Genomic DNA, 21,117 nt, shown 5'->3' on the forward strand with positions numbered 1-21,117 from the left:
TAGGTCTTATCACTAAAAAAGGCCTCTAGTGTGTGTATCATGCAAAGCTGAAATGACACAGGCAAGTCTGCTGCTTTGCCATCCAGCTTTCCTTCCTGGCCCTTGCACAGCAGTAACTAAAAAATCCACTCTAAAACACAAACTCCAGCAGGCTGAAGATCAAGAAGAAGCTTAATACCTAAAGCACACAGATCTAGGAGGCTCTTCCAAATAGATGAGCAATCAAACAGAATTTAAGATCTAAGAGCAGAAATCATCTTTTCCTTGCAACCTGGACTTTTGATGGGGAGCTGTTTTTTCTCTGGTAGGACACAGTATTGTAAGCCATTACATCTCCACCACTGACACAACACCTCTTGCATTCAGGACAGGAAAGGGAGTCATGAGAGGAGCCAGAAGCAGGAGATGCTGATTTCTTACCTCCAGATCCCTCAGAACTGGATGATCTTCAATGCCAGGGAAAAGCACCCTCATGGTGTAGGTTCGATAATCGAGGAAAGGGATCCCAGCTCCATCCAGATCACTGGTCAGCTCATGAATATCTGTCTGCAGCTCTGCAAAGGCTGAATAAAGGAATCAGTCATGTAGCAATGAGTCCTGATCTCACTCATCATGATAGACTCTCAGACCCATGTGAGTGAGAATGGCTGAGAAGGGGAGAAGGGAAAGGCTGGGCAGATGGATGCAGAGAAATTCAACAAGGGCAAGTGTAGAGTCTTGCACCTGGGAAAGAATCACCCCAGGTACCAGCACAGGCTGGGGAATGAACCATTAGAGAGCAGGAGAGGGGAAAGGGACCTGGGGGTGCTGGTGTGTAGCAGGATGAGCATGAGCCAGCAACGTGCCCTCATGGGCAAGAAGGCCATTGGCATTCTGGGGTGGATTAGAAGGGCTGTGGGCAGTAGGTGGAGAGAGGTTCTGCTCCCCCTCTCCTCTGCCCTAGTGAGACCACATCTGGAATATTGTGTCCAGTTCTGGGCCCTCAGTTCCAGAAGGACAGGGAGCTGCTGGAAACAGTTCAGCACAGGGCTACAGAGGTGCTGAAGGGAGTGGAGCATCTCCCTTGTGATGAAAAGCTGAGGGAGCTGAGGCTCTTTAGCTTGGAGAAGAGGAGCCTGAGGGGTGAGCTCAGTCATGTTCCAAACCCATCAAGGGTGGGTGTGAGGAGGCTGGAGCCAGGCTGTGCTCAGGGATGGGCAATGATAGGACAAGGGGCAACGGGGACAAGCTGCAACAGAAGAGGTTCCAAAGAAACACAAGGAATAATTTCTTCCCTGTTGAGGTGTGGGAGCCCTGGCAGGGGCTGCCCAGATGGGCTGTGGATTCCCCTTCTCTGGAGACTTCCCAAACCCAGCTGGACGAATTCCTGTGTGACCTGTTCTAGGTGGTCCTGCTCTGGCAGGGGGGTTGCACTGGATGAGCTTTTGAGGTCTCTTCCAACCCTTGAGATTCCATGATTCTGTGAAGGCTGATGAGAGCAGTCTCACTTTTCCTATAACACAGTTTTCCCCAGGGACACATGCCAAGAATGTCTCTGGACTGTGAGCTAGGAAACACAGTTACGACAGACTGGAAGAAGACTGGGCTCAGGGAAAACAGGCAAAGTCAGTTTAGATCCAGGCTTGAGCCATACACACAGGGTTCAACATTTCTTTTGCCTGTGATATTTTGTCTCAAGGCTTTGTGGCTTGATGTCTCTCTTCTACCAACACTGATACAGTGTCAGCCTTCCTTCCTCATCACAGAATCATAGAATCACAGAATGGTAGGAGTTGGAAGGGACATCTAGAGATCAACTAGTGCAACCCTCTTTCTTTAGCCGGTTCCTCTTGATCAGGGGGCAGAGGAACGATTCCAGGTGGGTTTGGAAACCTCCTGAGAAGGATCCTCCTCACCCTCCCTGGGCAGTTTTTGTCCTTTACCCCTTGTCTTGTCAGTTGAGACGACAGAAAGCGTGTCGCTCCATCCTCTTGCCGTCCACCTTTTAAATACTTGTAAGTGTTAAAGAGATCCCCTCTCAGCCTTCTCTTCTCCAGGCTGAACAGTCCCAGGGCCCACAGCCTTTCCTCAGCAGGAAGATGCTCCAGTCCCCTCAGCATCTTGGTGGCCCTGCACTGGCCTCTCTCCAGCAAGTCCCTGTCTCTCTGGAGCTGAGGAGCCCAAAACTGGACACAGGACTCCAGATGAGGCCTCAGCAATACAAAGCAAAGGAGGAAGAGGACCTCCCTTCACTCCCTTCTGGAGTGCATCCTACCTTCCTTGCACTCCAGTGCCACCCTGGACTCCAGGTTGTCCATCTGCATCTGCAGACGTTTGAGGGTGAGGTCGCTTTCTCTGGATTTGCGCTTGTACGCAATCAACACGGCCACGATGAAGATGATGAGCAGGCCACCAGCCACTGCTATACTGACAATGGCTGGCAAGCTGAGGGGGCTGTCTGGAGAGATGTAGACCATCCCTGGGGAGAACTCCATCCCTCCTACACGAGCCTAGAGGAGAAGCAGGAGGGAATTGCATTGAAATTGTTGAACAAGCAAGAACACTGGAAAACTTCATCATCTCCCTGCCTAAGGCAGAATGGTGACCTTCCCTTGTCCCCCAGGCTAAATGGATCTTGAAGTACTTGGATGCAGAATAGTTTAAAACCACCTGAAATGTCATATAGAAGCACTTCTGTAGACAGAGTGATCATAAACCCAACCAACAAAGGACTTGTGGTGAGACAAATCTCACCAGTCCCAGTGCCCTGGCTACATAACATTTTGGGCTTCATTCTGGGTTTTTCATTCTGAGTTTTTCACTCCTTGTCCTGAAGGGCTATGTTGTGCTGGACTGCCCTGATGACACTTCATCTCAAAATCCACACAGGGAATATCTGATCCAGACAGTTAGCACAGCAGCAGCCAGTAAAATGGGAGTGCAGATGTCAGAGTCACAATTTGCTTTTGACTCTTCAATTGGAGAAACTCGTACCTGGAAGTCACTGGGATGGGGAAAGAACCACCAAACAAACCCAAACACCAAACACAGAGCCTGAGCCATGCTCTTTACAGCCTGTCTCCTAGGCACATGTTCACAGAGGAACTGCAGATGCTCACCAGTGGAACAGGGAACTGATCACAGCTTTCTGTTTTCCATCGACTCCCAAAACGTTCTCAGGGCTGCTGCCAGCCTGTGGAACAAGCTGCTGTGTGAAGGCCTTTTGAAAGCCAGAAAGAAACTCTGCAAGCAGTACTACTGCAAGCCCAACAAAATGCTCTGCTGAAGCAAATCTGTTAGGAGCCCATTTTTATGACAGAAACATTGCTTCCAATAGGAATCTCACAGGACACTACTTGCTCAAGGCTACTGCCAGGTTATTCAAGGCTATTTGTAGAGTAGGATAAGTTTGAGTGGCAGGGGGAAAAGTACTTCTGGGTAGCCTGAGGTGTAAAAAGAAGGTTTGTAGGACTGTGCTGTGGTAGGGGAACACTGGTTCTAGATCCATATAAAGCTAAGAAGACATCATGCAAAGAGCCTGAAGGATCTTGACATGGTGATCAGCCCTATCAATTCATTCCAGCTCTCATGCCATATTTGGGATGGACTCTAGAAAATCAACAATGTTCACAAGAGAGTTTTAAGATGACCATTCCTATATCATGAGATTGATGATTTGTAGAGCATTGTCAGCAGCCAAGGAACAAAGTAGCACTCATATAATTTGAGGATGCAGCACTATTTTTCCCACCTACTTCATGTATTTTCATGGTCCAACCCACTTCAAAAGTCTGCATGAGGAAGAGGTTTAGTATTGGTATGCTCAGCTGAGAAGACACACAGCCAAACTCACATGCTAATATGCACTGAAAGCTGTTGCCTTTTGCTCTACATCACCATTTCAAACCCTCCCAGAAAAATTTGCTCTCCAGCTTGCTCAATTCCTTTCCTGTCACAGTGGATCAATAGCTCCATTCATTGTGTTTCATGTTCTGTTTCTGTCACTGGCCCTTTTCCTCCAAGCCTTGCAGTCTGATGAGTCCATTCAAGGAGTCTGAGACTAGAATCAAACAACCCCATCCCAATCCCCAGTGCAGGTCTGTCCTCAAAGCTTGTAGAACAGCTTGTCTCCGTGGGTGGGATCCTTCTCACCAAACGTTCCAGGTGAACATCTGAGTTAGACATTACAGCAAGCTTTCAGAGTCAATACAGAGAAAAAGCACTTTCAGAATGTGACTTATGTGAGCTGCTTTTGACACCTGCTTTGACATTAGGATGAGACTTTTTATGCAGTGAAAGTTCCCATTTCTCTACAATAGCTATAAGGGGATGTAGACTTCTAGAGGTAGGTGTCTAACAAAGGTAGCCCCAGTGCATTCCTCTTTAAAGATGGTTTTGACACTGGGAAGGTCTCACAGTCCACAAGTCAAACTACCATGACCTGAGGGAATCAATCTCTTGAAGAAGAAAGCCTGTAAGGTTAGAGCATTATTGTGGGCACTTAGAAGAAAAACAAGCAAATATGTAGATATAGCCCTACTTTATTACTTGGATTGCAGAGTGTCTCTGAAGGAAGCTGTTTATACCTTCCACAGGACTGAACGTGAGCCCTCCATGTTACCAAACAATAGTTTTGTCACTTCTCAAGCTTATTAACCATGCATTTGTTCTACATGTCACTATAGCAAAGCCCATCTTTCCCCAGCAAAGTCTTGGGAACCACTTGCAGCAGTTCAGGGGCTCCTGTTGTGAGACATATGACTGTGGTAGTTTCTTTCCTAGTGCAAGTTTGCCAAATGTAAGTATCCACCTTAGGATGGGATAAATTATGCCATGAACTTCAATTGCTGTGTTTGTCCATCTCTCCACTCACTATACAAAGAGCCCAGTGTGACTTTCAATGTGTAAGTGGTTACATTAGATGCCAGAAACCTTCAAATACTCTCCACTTCTTCACTGCAGACCTTCTCCAACATAGTCACTCTTAGTTCTTCCTCATGTCCTTTTCTTTTCCTTGCAAATGAGCTTGCCTCTGAGTTTCAGTCAATCTTTTCTAACCACTGCTCAGGCCTTTTAGGTCTTTCTTTTTCAAATATTTAACTTTGTTGTTGTACAAAAGATAGTTGAACTAGATCAAAAACATATTGACATCAATGTGTGACACTGTCCCTTGTTCCTTCCCTCAGAAGTAATCTCAGAGTTGCGATGGTTGATTCACTCTCATGGTCCTCTCTCAGATCTAGGCCACCTTACTTTGCAAGAAAGAGTTTGTTCAGCAGTTTACTCAAGGTCACACAGTAAATTGTTGACAGAAGCAGAAGGATCTGGAAGAGCTACCTGTCAATTATCCTGACCATCAGTGACATTCATGTGAACCATGGGGATATATTTTGTACCAACCCAAGCCACAGAGATTCTGTACCATGCTGGAGCAGGCATTTCCCAGCCCAGCTGTTCCTCTGTGAAGTTCCAGATGCAAAGTCCATGCTTAAGCACTGCCTTCCATCACAGGTGAGCTTCTGTATTTGGTTCCCAGCCCAGACACTGTCAAAGCATTGCTTCAGCGTTGGCACTTGCAAGAGAACTCTGTAACTTGCCCTTAATATTGATGCTCCTTAACAGGCATCAATGTGATGATTTTCCTGCTTCCAGCAGCATCTCTTCTTTGATCACCATCCTCAAAAAAGCATCATTTTTTTCTCCATGGCTTCACTTAAGCTGTCCCAAGCTACAGGAGCAGGAGAGTCTCCCCAGTTAGTAAGGCCTGACCAGATATTCATCCTCCTTGATCCCCAGGGGTTGATTATTGCTCATCTGACTTTGAGTTTTCTCTCCCTAGGATTGGCTTTGTCCATCTCAGACTAACCATATGTTTAATTATATTCATGAAAATGACAGGGAACATATATTGCCTTGTTCAAAAGCTTTGGTATTCACCCAGAGAAAATCTCTCTCTCCTTTATTGCTCCTTTTGGAGTGTCTTAATGTGCTTTACAATGAATTGAGAGACATGGTATATTTGCATGGTTGAAAAGGATTATTACCTCTATTTTCCAGATGACAAACTTTGGCACAGAGAAGTTAAGTAGCCAGTGTGAGGTCTCCCAGCAGCAATCACAAACCAGACCCAAAATGGTCACCATAAACTCCATATTCTAAAAGCCCCCAGAAAAATATCCTTTTCAAGAGCTGTGCAGTGTTGTCTCCATCAACCTCTGTAAGTCTCACTGCATTGAAATAATTCAATATGTGTCAGACACAGCTTTAGGAGGGTTACAGAGAGACCACAAGGACTGAGAAACATGGATCACCTGCGTGTCTGATGTCAGTTGTTAGCTTTTGGTGTGTTTCCACCCACAGCTCAGTAAAAGTCAGATGAGTTTGCTGATCTGCTGTTTATCACCAGCAGCACTGAGGAATGCAAATTACTGAGTGGAAAGTAAAGAATGAGTGAATAAATCAATGGTGAGAGAGGGAGATGCTCCCTCTGATGTAATCACTAAGTCCATTTTTCACAGGTTCCAGGAAGGGTATGCAGGAGCATATTAAGTTGCAGAGATGACAAAAAGCTCAAAGTCCAGCCACATTATTGTCCAGATCCTGCTCTTGTTGTTTTTATCTCAGGCATAAAGGAAAGTTTTAGCCACCAGCATGTAAGTTAACTGCTGAATTTAACAAAGTATGCCATTGTAAAGCACTTACAGACAATCCAAGAGGAGTAATAATGAAGTATGTTGGAAACATGTTACATATGCAAACTGACACGGGTATCTAGGATTCATATAGGCAGTACAAACACAGAAGAGAACTTTCCTAATGGGTCTTGGTTATGAAAGGTTTGTGACTGTCCATAAAGATCTCCAGGTTACTCTTATACTCTTCAAATTACTCTTGATGGGGTTATTAAATCAAGAAGCCCTGATGTTTATGGGATCTACAGAAGACAAACAGTAATGCAAAGTCCTGGGAGATCTCTGCCAGCTCTTCAGCATTGGTATGCCCTCTCAACCCATTCAAAGAGGAAAAGCTGAGGTTTAAGCATCACTTACCATCACTTTGTGCCGTCCAATGAGGTTTGGGGACTCACACAGTAGCTGCACATCTGATACAGTCACTGCACAGGGCTTCTCACCAACCAAAACGGTGTAGTTCAGCTTGGCATTGCCTCCTGCCACGGGTGGGATCAGGTTCTTGCCCTAGAGAGAAAAGCACATCACCACCCCCAAAAGAAAAAAGCACATCAAGAAAGAGTTTGCCTTCCACCTCTAGTTTGCTCCTGTGACACAAGTTTTAACATCTCACTTCAAATTTATGGTTCACCATCAGCTAACACAGAGAGGAAAAGACAATTTAGAATCCTCATCCATGCAGAAGACAGCATGCATGGCTACAGGCTATCTCCAGTAAAATCACCCTGGTCTGGTCCTCTCTCTCTAGGAAATGTTGCATTTAAGTCTTGCACAAACAGATGTTCCCAAAACATACTCAGGCCAGTAAAACAGATCCCTTTCCAACCATGCAACAAGCACAATTCTTTCTTCGCACATGCACCACTTACAAATGCTGACATGCAAATGTTCTGTCAGAAAAATCCTTCTCTCTATTGCTGCCCAGAGTAAAGAAATGACAAAGGACTGGTGTAGGATTTAACCAGGGGTGAGAGGAAGATCTTGAAAATCAAATCAATAAGTAGTTTGAGGTATTTAATTGCCAGCTCTGTTGCAGTGGTGAACAGCAGCAGGTACAAATTCAGGCTGCACACAAGTAGCTGTAGCAGGAGTTTAGATTTCTTAGTTATGGGTATTGGCACATGCTGAGCAGTGGTTCGTGTTTGCAGCTGGTGACTCTGATATGGTGGGATATGGTAGGTGCAACAAGTGAAGGAAATTTCTGGGATGCAATTGGGATGACATTGTGAGGTGCTGGCAGACACATAGAGGCAATAGGCAGAATGTGTTTGTCCTTCCTCATGCAATCCTTGGATCCCATCTCACCTTCAGTATGATGGGACTTCCAGGCTTCAGCTCCAGGATCCCTGAGGGATTGAAAACCTCAAAGATTGGGTTTGGGTAGTAGGTGAAGTTGGTTTTGTTGAGAATCAGCAGGGACTGCACGTTATCAAGAATGAAGCCAAACTCTTCTGGACGTTCAGCGAGCTCAGACTGGTGATTGGGGTCAACAGCTAGTGCTGGGGCCTGACAGGTCATCTCTGTGCTGTTCTGCACCTCACAGTTCTAGAGAAAGAAACCCAACAGAAGAAGAGTTTATGGAAAATGCCTCCAGCCTTCTGGATAGACAGATACCTTCCAGGGAAATTCCATCCTACCTACTGCCAGAGGCCAGGGAGATGCAGACTTCCTTGTTTATCATGACACAGACTGGTGCTCCACTGCTCCAAAACATACCCCATAGCATTCACACAATCAAGGCTGGGAAAGGATTAGTAAACCTTTGCTGGGGCAGGTGTGTGAAGCAGTTTGCACTGCAATTGGGCATCCTGTGCCTCTTCTCCAAAGCAGCTCAGCCTCTGGAGCTGCCAGTGTCAGCATCTTCCCCTAACCTCATTTCATTCTGGAAATAGGAAGTTCCTCCTTTTGGTTGGTTGGTTGGTTTGTGTGTTTGGGGTCTTTTTTGTGCAACAGAGACTAGTTAAAGCCTCAGTAGCACCCTGCAATTAGCTGTCACACTCTGAGGACCACTCCAGAACTGTGTCCAGTGCATGCTGCTTGAAGATCAGGTTACCTGAAATGAAACCCAGGAAGCTGAAGTGGTGAAAACAGTGGAGTAGGTCTCAGAAGACCCTGAAATTGGCTTCCAGTCCTGCTAAAAACCTCCTTCTTTTGTGTATTTGAGAATTAAGTAATAGATTGTGAAAGGCATTTTATCCTGACTCCAGTTCTAAACATCTGGTTGTCTTTGAGGATCTGAGCCTTCATCTTTCTATGTCGTGGTTGCTAACACAATGCATCCTGCATCACAGGACGCATCAGGCTCTGTGGGGAGACAGCACAAGCTCCATGGGATCCCAGCTGTGCTTAAGATGAGAACCTTCTCCAAACTACTCTGATACCTCCAGCACTGAGAGTACACTCATTATCACAGCTAGCATAGCTCAAGTGTTAATATTGCTTTGGCTGGAATCAACAGAGAGATAAGTGACCTGCACCAGCCAGTTTCATACTGTAAAGTAAGTCAGATATTCTTTGCTGTAACAGCTCTAACAAGGAAGAAAAGGCACCAGAGTACTTTCCAGCATCAAACTGACAGTTCTACATGAGTATGTTTGAGATAATGAACAGGCTTCATCATCTGCACAATGGCAGGGTTGTTTGAGTCCACTGTGTCAGGCAAGAGCTGGAGTCTGCTGGGAGAGTAAGATGAAGTCATGCAGGCTTCTAATTCTGCAGGACAGCTAGGGAAGTGTTTGGCTGTGCTGTACCAGTAAATAGAACATATTACCAAAACATACCTATGAATATGGATCATCAGTCAGAGCAGGGTTTTCCCAGAGTACATCAAGGACTGGGAGATGGCCAGTCAAGATCCACATCTGACCCAGAAAACAACCTCAACAGATATTTCCTGAAGCTGGTGAGGTGTGAGAGGAAACAAAATTGCTTTGGATTTGGCTTTATGAAGGGAGATGCTGGTTCACAGCAGAGCAGGAGACTAAAAGGTAGGTGTCTCAATCTGCAAGCTGCAGATACAAATCGATCTACCCCCTATTCTTGCATTTTCTTGTTGTATCTACCACAGTTTCACCATTGCTTATGTGGTAGTAGGTTATTTCAATGCCCACAAAGTGCTTTGAGAACATTGGGTGGAAAGTCCATGGATTAAAATCTGAGCTATGCAGAGGATTTGGACTTTCTGCCCTCACCTCAGTTAATCCCTCTGTGCTTTTCACTTTTGGAGACTCTTCTTCTAGGATGCTCTCTCACACTTTGTCCCAGGAAGTGCCCACCTGCAGGCAATATCTTTTCTGATGCTATTCCATAGCCCCATCCTCCAACCCATTGTAGGTATCAGCAGGTGCTTCCTGCTCCGGAATCTCCTAATTCATGCAGCATTAATTAGTAAATGGTGCTAAACTATACCAGCAGCTACAGGTAACTGGCTCCTTCTAAGTGAATTGTCCTAGAACTTGGTAGAGCTCTGCTGGTCTCCTTTGAGTTGCTTCTGATTCCTCAGTGGTCACTGAGATTTGAATTAGACTGTAAATCTAGCTGGTTAAACCTGAATGCAGTCTTGCAGCATGCCAATCAGCTCAGGGAATAGACATAGTAGCACCAAAGAGTGTTATTCATAGACCCTTCTGATCCCAGAATGCTCATCTCAAATTCAGACCTGCAGGCTGGCTGATAAATGGTTGTACATGGGCCAAGAGAGAGGGCAAGTATGCTTGAGCCAGCAGAAGAAACAGGCTCAGGAGCTTAATGACCTTTCATCATGCCACTCTCTTCCCTCTTTGTTCCAGTGCTCCTTTAAAGGAAAGAGGATGGAGTGATCTTTCTAAAAGCAAGTCAGCCTCTCTTTTCTGGATGACATTGGAGATTTCAGCCTCCAGAGTTGTTATCCAGCTCCTCTCACCACCTTGGACATGTTCCCCACTGTGATCCCCAGCTCAGCAGCCATACTCACGTTGACGTGTTCCTTTCCACCGTGCTTTGCCCGGATCTGAGGGTTTTGGATCAGGTCTAGGTGAGTTCCCCACACTGCAATGGGTGTGTTGCCACTAGAGAAGAAAGGAAAGAAGTGCATGAACCCAGCTAATAGACATCAGGACTGATTGCACCAGCAACTGGTGATCTGTGCTCCTTAAATGGTGATTGCAAAGTGCCTGATGACATCCCCTAGTCCCATAGGAAGGAGAATGAAAACAAAGCAAATAATTATTCATTCATTCATAAGGTGAGAAAGAAGTAAAACCACATGCTTGCTAAAACTATCACATGAAACAGCATCTGGCTGTTTTTCAGTGTTAGAACTCTGCAATCACAAGCTTCAATAGTGAGAAGTGTGGGAAATCAAACAGAGGCTCTTCAGAATGGTCCACAGTCTGTATCTCCTATACCCCTCAAGGAAAGGAGCCCAAAATAGATACTATCTTGTGCAAGCAGCTGCTGAGGATTCAGTGCTACCTCAGTTTAGGGTTATAGTCTCATCTTGCATATTAAACCTGCTATAAAAACATCACCCTGAAACGATTCTATGATTCTTTAAGACAGTCACCTCAGTGAATCCACTTCAGTGCTGCCAGGAATTTGGTCCTGCAGCATCTAGAAGAAACAGAGATAAAGTCTTCAGCCAAATAAGACATTTGTTTGTGTCCATTTGGTGATCCAGGCAGATAAGTTCTTCTCTGTGTGTTAGATCCAACATATGGCAAAATGAATCCAGTCACCATATCCCTTTGCTCAGGCAAGGCCTGATTTCCTGAGAAGGGCAACTCATAGGAGCCAGCACCTTGTATTTGCTAGATTTTCTTGCTTTTATAATATCTTTCATCCCAGTTTAAGATGGAGAGATGTGGATGGAACCCTTATTCCCTGCAATAAGTGTCACCAGAAGGAAATAGCTTTCAAAAACACCCTTCTTTGCTTTCCCTTGCCTCTTCCAGCTGCAGCCAGAAGTGCTGTTTGTGGGACTTTGGGGAGGGAGGAAGGAAACTGTAAAGGAGTATTCCTAGGTTTCATTCCCATGTCTTGGCTTTGAATATCATTCTCAAGGGAAGGGTTCACCATAGACAACTTTGGCCATCCCAAAACAGAACAGCATTACTCTACCGGGGTGAGCTCTTCCCTTGCAGAGCTGTGATGGAGGCAATGGGATGCAAGGGCTTAATGGGGAAGAGTTATCTGAGAAAGGAAAACCTTCAGCTGACAGGGCTCACACAGGCAGGGCAGGATGAGGAAATGTCATCAACAGACAGCCCCATCCCAGAGGGTTTCCCAGCATAGGGAGTCCTCACATTGGTTTCAGCACCTTCCTCCCTAAGTCCCCTTGGAAACTGTCCAAGATGCAATTTGTTTCCTGGAGCTCTGCTGACAATGGAAGGCCATGTGTAAACTGATGGGATGGGGAAAAGAAAGCTCAGAATCCCTTTTCTGCCTCCAGGTAAATCTATATATACATGAAAGGCAAATCAAGTACATTATAATTGAGAAAACACTGGAGAATAAACACTGTAAGGAAGAGGCCTGTGCTGGTCAACCGATCTCCTCCAGTTCTGACCTTTGTTTCCCATGTTCCTCTTATCTTCCATTATTAATCAGATGGGATGAGTAGGAAGGAATGCAATTATCCATCTGTGCTCAGCAGCCTAGCTATCAGGTTCCAGTGAGCTGACCACAGCTAACTGGCCTTGTGCTCCAGCCCCTCTAGTTACACCCACACCAATAAACTGAAAGGCCAGGACACCAAGTCAAACTGCTGGCCATAGATGCTGATAAGCTGTTAGCAGTACCCCAGGCAATGCTTGGTCATGATTCAAGGCAGGAAGCATTCTCAAGAAGCAGGATAGGTGAAGTTAAACTACCTTTGCAGGAAGAAAGGTCATAGGTGGTATGGATGAGTTACTCATGCTTGCAGTTTCACTACTTTAAATTACAGTCTGTGTGGCCAAGAAACCTGTAAATTAGAGGTCATGAGACATGAGCTCTGTCCAAGAGCACTGTCAAACCTATCATTCAGTAACTACTCCTGTGACACTTCTCTGGGTGGTTCCTTGTGGTCTTTCATTCATGCAATACCTATACAGACTGATCCATGGTTAGGACAACATTTGACCTCAAGTTTTCCAGAGTGTCTCAGGTTTTTGCTCTCTGAAATCTTCATCTGTGATGGGAAATTTTATGGGGCAAAACCACATTTTGCCATCTCCATAATGGCAAAATGCTTGGATGGTTGAGTCTTCTTGAACACACAGGAATCTCTTCTAAAGCCATAGATGCACTTACAAGAGACCTCCCTCTCCCTGCCTTACAGAAAAAATACCCTCTCCCCAAAATTAACCTTCATATTAAGCATTCCTGATTGATATCACCCAGGGAGAGCTCACTCACTGGAAACCAGAAGAGAAATATCCAACCAAATTGCTCTTTCTCCACTGTGCTGGTTCTTCTGGATTTTTGGCTGTGACCCTTTCTAATTGTTATTCTTATTTATTACTACAAATCTCTGCTGATTCAACCAAGAAAGGCTGTTGTATTTTTGCTGAAACTTTTATGTGTTCCAAATGCATCAAATATTTGCACATATAGAATCACAGAGTTGTTTAGATTCAACCACAACCCCAGAACTGCCTCAGCCACCACTAAACCATGTCCCTCAACCCCTCAGCTTCTTCTTCCAGAGATGGGGACTCCACCGTGTCCCTGGGCAGCCTGAAAGTGTTTTTGGTGAAAACTTTTTGCCTAACATCCAATCCAAATCTCCCCTGGTGAAGCTTGAGGCCATTTCCTCTTGTCCTCCTGTCCTATTGCTTGTTACTTAGGAGAAGAGATCCTGTCCACAACCTACATTAAGTTAGTTGTAGAGAAGAAGGTCTCCCCTCAGCCTCCTCTGCTCCAGGCTCAACACCCCCATTCCCTCAGCCCCTCCTCACAGCACTTGTGCTCCAGCCCCTTCCCCAGCTCTGTGCCCGGCTCTGGCCACGCTGCAGCCCCTCAGTGTCCCTGTGGCAGTGAGTGAGGGGCCCAGCACTGACACAGCCCTGGAGCTGCGGCCTCCCCAGGGCCCAGCACAGGGGCCGGGCACTGCCCTGGGGCTGCTGCCACCCCACTGCTGAGCCCAGCCAGGCTGCCACTGGCCTTCTTGCCCCCCTGGGCACGCTGCTGGCTGCTGTTCAGCCCCTGGCACCAACCCCCCCAGGCCCTTTCCCTGCAGCAGTTTCCAGCCCCTCTGCCCCAGCCTGGAGCTGCCTGGGCTTGGGGTGGCCCAAGGGCAGGACCTGGCACTTGCTCTTGGGCAACCTCAGCCTATGGCTGCAGCCTGGCCAGAGCCCTCTGCAGCCCCTTCCTGCCCTCACACAGATCTACACACCCACTCAGCTTGTTGCCATCTGCCAACTGACTGAAGGTGCCCTCGACCCCTTCATCCAGCTCATTGATAAAGATGTTCAACAGAACAGCCCCCAGCGCTGAGCCCTGGGGAACACACTGGTGACCAGCCACCAACTGGATTTAACTCCATTCCCCACCACTCTCTGGGTCCAGCCATCCTGACAGTTTTCCACACAACATCCAAGCCAGCATTTGACCTGGCAAACCGACTTGTCTCATCCCATTGCCCTTGGCCCATGGTTCCAGCCTGGCCAGGGCCCTCTGAAGAACCTTCTGCTTGGATTATGGGGGCTTCATTCTACTCCCCATCTCTGTCTTTCATCTCAGACATCTGGTCTTGCAATTAAAGACAGAGTCAAGGAAGGGATTAAATACCTCAGCACTTTCCTTGTCCTTTGCCCTTGTTCCCCTGTTTCCCCCCTACACCCAATAAAGGATGGAGACTCTCCTTTTGTTGCTAATGTACTTTATAGAAATACTTTTATAGTCTTCTATGGCAGAAGCCAGGTTTAGATGATCTCTAAAGGTCCCTTCCAACCCCTACCATTCTATGATTCTATGATCATGTTCTAGCTGGGCTTTGCCTCTTCTCATTTTCTCCCTTTATAACCTCATGACATCCTTGTTCTCCCAAGTCACCTGCTCCTTCTTTCAAAGGTCATAAACTGTTCCTTTATTCCCTGAGTCCTAGCCAAAGCTGTCTGTTCAGCCTGGCTGCTCAGGCGATCCGTACGGATATATGAGTGTGTGTATATAGACAGAAGTCCTTTTATTTAATCACTCGAGTCTGTGCACACAGTTTTAAACCCACGTGTTAAAAAATCCCCTGTTTGGTTTGGAAACTCAGAGCACTGTTATTAAGCACAGCCACAGCACCAGATCAGAGAGAAGCCTTTTCTCTGAGAAAAAAAGCCAAAGCAGTTGTGTTTGTTGAAGACACAAAATCACCCCCAAACCCTCTCGGACTTGTAACTCGAGCAAATAAAACTGTTGCTTGCCTTTGCATGAAAACCACCAGCCATTGCCTTTGGAGTCTGCAGCTGAATGCCTGGCCACTTCACCAGCAGGTCAGATCAGAGCCCTGAGACATGCTGCTGCACAGGAAAAATCAGAGTTGCCAAGACTACGAGCTGTCTTAAATTAACTCCTTATTGTCCCAAAAGCTCCAAGCAGCATCTTCTGTCTGCAGGTTGAGATAATTGCTGGACATAAATCAAACCCAGATCAAAAGTATTAATGGAGCCTCATAAAATTCTATTTACCTGCCAGCCCAGTGTGACACATATTTTGGGGGCTATGGGAGTAAATTAGCAGTAATCTCTTCTTTATTGTCTTGGAAAATGGCACTTGAGAAGGTTTTAAGCCAAGCTCTGCACACTTATTCACTAATTTTGCAAAGCTGGTTTAGTAGCAATCATCTATCCTGCAAAAGAGCTTAGCCCTGCAGCCAGGAGTGATGAATCAGAGAAGCACAGTGGATTTGTTGTAATGAATCATACCATATAACAAATATACTGCCTCCTCACTCTCTCTCCAGATCCACGTATCTCTGTTAACTTACTTCTTGCTTGATTCTCTGGCCCAGAGTTGGCTGCACACCCATTCAGCTCCATGTGGAGATCTTACTCTAATTCTTCTCTCCATTATGTTCTGCTGGAAAGAGCTTCACAGTTGATAGTTATAGGGCTTAAAACTGGCCCCAACACTCTGAAGCACAGCAGTAAGCCTAGATTTTGCATTTTCTCTCTCTGCACCCTCCTCCAAGGTTATGCACATTTGGAGTGATTTGTAAGTGAAAGGGAACAAAAATAGGTAAGTCTGGTTAAAATTAGGCACTTGTTAATGCCTGAATGCTTTCTGACTTCAAAGACACTAAAAGAGCAAAGGGCAGAGGTTGTACCTGAACGGTGAGACAGATAGTCTCAGTCATCCATCTTAGCAGCTACACATCTTTCAAGGAAGCTGGGACCCACTAAACAAGTATCTCATCTTAATTTCCTTCATGCTGGGAGGTGGAATTCAAGGCAGCAAGTAACAGGATGCAGAGCCTCTGCACCTCTAATTTGGGAAAGACACCTCTGTGGCTGCTTCTTCATCTCTTGCTGGCAGCTTCAGTAGAAAAATCAAGAAGCAAACAGGCTCTGGAGAACTCCTCACCTCCCAGACCTGAGGTTAGGCAGAAGAGGGACCTCGTGCTGCAACTTTCCTTGGGCTGTCAATCTTGCACCTTCTAACTGGCCCTGAACTCCCTTCTCATTTCACTGATAACCTGAACTCTGAGTGAAAATACAACCTCCAAATGGAAAATCCAAACACTAAAGCTTCAAGCCCAATGTGCAAAGATTCAATCTGGCTAAATCAGTAAATTCCCTCATGGTAATTAAAAGCACTAATTGATTTGTGAAAACATCTTTTGCATGGGAGCTGAACTGGGGGGGATTTACAAACCCTGCTCCTAATCCCCAGATTCTCCAATCAGTCTGGCTTGACAGGGAAGCAGAGAGTTGGTGTGGGTAAACAAGGAAAGACTAAGATTTCTTTTCAAGGAAATACCAGTGCATTTAATGACCAATTTCTCTCTTCCCAAGGCCATTCCTGCAAGCTTCTGAGAACATTTGGATGTCTCTTTGATGCCTTCCACAAGCAGGGTAAATGCTCCTCTCCGACACCTTCATGTGAACCCTCTGAATTCACCAAAGCAGCATCAGTGGGGCAAAGAGATAAAAGGATGCCTAACGAGAAGGAAGGCTGTTTGATAGGGCAGGGACCAGGGCTCCCTTTGTGTTTCATCTCAGGAGACAGCCCTGGGGCTTTCAAGCACCACAGCCAAACAAGCAATGCTTAGTCCTAAGCCAGCAAGTCCCTGAAAACTGTGGAAAAAGTAGAAACTGCTGCTTTGAAACCAAAGGCAGATTCGCTTCTCTAAGCAGAGTTCTGACATTTATGCCTAGGTTCAAGAGATCAGTGACTGGTCCTGCTGCCATGAAAAGCTTTAGACCCAGCCTAATGGGGCCTAAACCACAGTCATGACCAGAAGCAGAGGGAGGTGCAGCTTTTAGGGATATAACTGCACAGTTTAACCATCCTCAGTGGTCTGTAATATTACTCAGACAGGCAGCATCCTGCTGCTAGAGATAAATAATCCTGGGCTGCAGAAAAGAGGGAGAAAGCTTCAAAACTAGGTTAGAGACTTGCTGCATCTACCTTTGTTATCAAAGAATGGAGTCATAGAAGGACATATTGAAGGGCTGGAGTGTATCCAGAGCTGGGCACTAGAGCTGGAGCCCAAGTGCTGAGAGGAGAGGCTGAGGGAATAGGGGTGTGCAGCCTGGAGAAGAGGAGGCTGAGGGGAGACAGGAGCATTCTCTGCAACTCCCTGGCAGGAGGCTGCAGTGAGCTGGGAGTCCGTCTCTTCTTCCAAGTAACGAGTGACAGGACAAGAAGAATCAGCCTCAAATTTCCCCAGGGGAAGTTTTTAATTGAGCTGAGGCTGAGCTTTTGCCCTGAGAGGGTTGTCAGCCCCTGTACCAGGCTACCCAGGGAGGTGTGAGAGTCCCCAGCCCTGGAGATATTGCAAAGCCATGGAGCTGAGGTGCTGAGGCACATGCATTAGTGATGGGTTTGGCAGTGTGAGGTGAGGGGTTGGATTCAATGATCTTACAGGTCTTTCCCAAGCAAAATGATTCTATGATTCTCTAAGTCTCCAAGACAAGCTTCTTGGCAGCTGGATTTTGCCATATTAAGCCAAGAAGCTTTGCTCTGATAGGGAAGGCAGGGTATAGGATTATTTAGGTTTGAACCACACAGAGTTTGTTTGGAGAATGGACCTTGTTCCTGCCCATCCCTCATTAGACTCTGTGAAAATTTTGTCCCAGAGTACACATGAGCACAAAACCCACGTTGAGCATCCAGCCTATTACAATGAATGCACAATGCACTGCTGCCTTTTAGTCTTCCCAGGAGGTAAGAAAATCTATTTCCTAGTGAATACAATGCTTGGAAAGAACTTTTCTGAATCAAGGGTCAATATGAACACCCCAGTATTGCATTACATAAACCATGGGAGGAGATACAGGCTGTCCATGGGATGCTCACCTAAAGATGCTCCACTCAGGCTCGATCCTCAGGATGGTTGGATCCTCTACATATTCATACTGCAACTCCTGATGGATCTTGGCCTTGTCCACTCTCACAGACACCTTCACCTTCTCAAAGCCTTCATCTGAGGCTGTGGTGTTACAGACAATGTGCTTGGTGGATCTCCTGTGAGCAGAAGCAAGTAAATATAAACCAGGTGGTACCAGCTGCAAAAGAAATGGTGCCAAAAACAGCCCAGCAACTTACTCTTCTGTCCTGTGACCTTAACCTATGCTTGGTGAGGAGGTGCAACTCACTGCTAGAGGAATACACTGTAAACAGTGTGACACATCCATCTGAGGAACTGACATTGCTTTTTCACAGGTTTAAAACCACAGGAGCCATCATTTCTTAGGTCTCAAGAGTGAAAATGGAACCCCAAGGGAAGTCCAAACCAGAGCTCTCTCCAGAAGTATTTCTATGTGATTAAGTACTTGATGGATGTTTCCCTCCTGCCTGTAGACATATGCAACAGCAGCTCATAAAGAGGGGTTTGCACCTCAGCTTTCTGGTCTGGGATAATAAAGTTTACTTTGCATTAGGACTATAAGTCTTGCTAAGTGCTGTTTGCAGTGTGCCTGGGACCTTTGCATGGAAGGTGCCAATACAGTGGGAAGTATTATGTGATCCAGGTCTGAGTTTTGGAGTGTCCAGTATCTTCCTAAAGGGTCAAAAAAACAAACTCCAAACATCCTCAGCCTCCCAAGTCCTGTGATTTCTGATGCAGCCTTATCTTGTACCCCTAGACAGGATAAAGCAAGGGTGCACACTTCCCTTGCAGCACAACACTCATTTTGACTACCTCTTCCAAGTGCTCTCCAAATTCCCCTGAAACACCACACTCAATCCCTTCTAAAATTCCCCAGTTTCTTCAGTAATTTCCCAGAAACTGTGCTTCCCACTTGCCCTTTAAATCACAATCTGTGACTTCACCCTTCTGAGTTAGAGATGCTGAATCACACCACAGTCATGACAGGAGGCCAAATGAGACTCCCATTGCCAGGAGAGGTTAGGGCATTGCCCCAAGACAGTGGTCCCAGGTCTCCTATGAACAAGCCCTTCTTCTGCCAAGGACAGGCTGGGAGAAATGTGCCAACTTCATCTTCAGCCTCCACTGATACTGGCAGCAAAACGTGTTACATGGGGTAGTTCTGAGCTGCAGGAGCCCCTGGGAACAGGATTCAGGCTCATTCTCACAGGGATCAGGGAACATTCAGCAGGTAACACTGACATTAAGCCTCTCTGAACTGCAATTGAACAGGAGCCAGCTCAGAGTTGAAATGTTGCAAATCATCCATTTTTCTTAGCACTACAGGACTATTCTGGGTAAAAGGGAGGTGTTTTAATACTTAGAACTGATATTGTCAGATTTTCTTTGTCACATCTGCTAAAGCAGGGACATGAAAATGAATCTTTTAAGCAATGTACTCCCAGAGCAAGCAGCAAACCGTGGAGAATTGCAGTGAAATTTGACAAGGGGCCATGGAAACAAAAAAACCCACATCAAATACCAATCAAAACAATGAAATAAATCCTATTCTCCCACCCCCCAACACATCCACAGTAAGGTTGTGCACAGAGCAGAATGCAAAATGTCTCATTGCTGAATAGACACGGCAAGAGAAGCACTTGAGGGACAGGGTGGTCTGGGCTGCAGAAGTCTCTTGGCTGTAATTGCTCACATCTCTCAGTCTGGCATGTACAGTGGGAAGGATTCATCTGTACCTGTAGAAGAGGCAGGGCTGTCGCCCAAAGGTCACGATGACATTGCTGCCTGCATTGAGGTTGTTGCCTGTGATCGTCACCTGGGTGCCACCCGACACTGGTCCCCGCTTTGGCTTGAGATCAGAGAGTGACAGAGTCTGTGGAGGCAAAGGGTTGTGTTGAAAACATGGCAGAGGACCACAGGTACCTTCCCTCTAGTTTTAGTGGTACTCCCAGGGCTTAATCAAGTGTTAGCTTGACTTGTGAAGATGTCTGTATCTTCCGATCAATAGAGGAGCCTAGGATGACAGCAGCTCTATCATAGACACCCTGCTCAAATGCCAAGTTTGATGAGTTCAGACCTAACCCCAGCCTGTCCTCCTCACTCCTTCCAAACCAAGCCTGCCCTTGTACCCACTTGGAAATCCTCTGTGCTTGCAAAGTCAGTTCTGGGCCAGGAGCAGCTGGAACCATCATCTCCCATCTCCACCAGTTTGACACAGCTCAGGTGTCTTTTTGCCATCAGCAACATCACTTCTGCAAGATAACCCAGGTCTTGAACTGACTAATTGGATCCTAATGAAGACTCTCCTCATCCGAACCATGGAGCTCACAAGTGATGTAAGTGATCTGGTTTTGGAAAGATTAAACCCTGGTGATTTGAGAAGGGAACAGAACCTGCTGTACAGCTCCAGGGAAACGGCTAAAAAACTCCCCTGTGCTCACAGGATTTTTCTCTACACATCAGCAGAGCATCTGAGCTCATGTCTTGCCTCTCCCACGTGCCCATCACACAATCCCAAGGTACATCTTAAGATGTACTACAGCCACAAAAGGAGCCCTGTCCAGAAGCACATCCTTTTCCTCTTTTTCTGATTTTCTGCCTCTTTTCCAAACAGAACACATTATGAACATATTTTGTTCACATATATAAAAGAGGGGGCACAATTCCTTTAGAGGCCCCAAATCTCGAACCTCTTTCTTCTTACCTTCCTGCTCTCCCCTTCTTCCCAAAATCAAGATAAAATACCCAGTGTGCACGCTGAAGGCACAGATCACCCTGTCACCACAATGCAGAGAGGAGACATCCATTTTCAGGAAGAAATTTGGAGTTACAGTTTATTCTTTCATTTGCATTTTAATAGAAAAACTTTCCATTCAGTCCCAAGTGAAAAGCTACTATATGCATTTAAATGAAGATTATTTCCCTCCCCCCTTCTCTTTAAGAGTGATG

At 46.0% G+C, this 21,117-nt stretch overlaps 1 protein-coding gene across 1 annotated transcript in view; it reads right to left on the reverse strand.

The window, feature by feature from the left end:
• PLXNA4 (plexin A4) overlaps nucleotides 1–21,117 on the reverse strand; it is a 453,732-nt gene that overhangs the window by 47,237 nt on the left and 385,378 nt on the right. Inside the window, exons 14-20 of the mRNA XM_061989565.1 lie at nucleotides 19,905–20,041; nucleotides 18,138–18,305; nucleotides 10,621–10,714; nucleotides 7,974–8,213; nucleotides 7,029–7,175; nucleotides 2,255–2,489; nucleotides 421–563 (exon numbers count right to left, since the gene is read on the reverse strand). Coding sequence (XP_061845549.1) covers nucleotides 421–563; nucleotides 2,255–2,489; nucleotides 7,029–7,175; nucleotides 7,974–8,213; nucleotides 10,621–10,714; nucleotides 18,138–18,305; nucleotides 19,905–20,041 — 1,164 coding nt within the window. The remainder of the gene's footprint in view (nucleotides 1–420; nucleotides 564–2,254; nucleotides 2,490–7,028; nucleotides 7,176–7,973; nucleotides 8,214–10,620; nucleotides 10,715–18,137; nucleotides 18,306–19,904; nucleotides 20,042–21,117) is intronic.

The sequence above is a fragment of the Colius striatus genome, chromosome 1, assembly GCF_028858725.1.
Source record: "Colius striatus isolate bColStr4 chromosome 1, bColStr4.1.hap1, whole genome shotgun sequence".
In the NCBI taxonomy this organism is placed as follows: domain Eukaryota; kingdom Metazoa; phylum Chordata; class Aves; order Coliiformes; family Coliidae; genus Colius; species Colius striatus.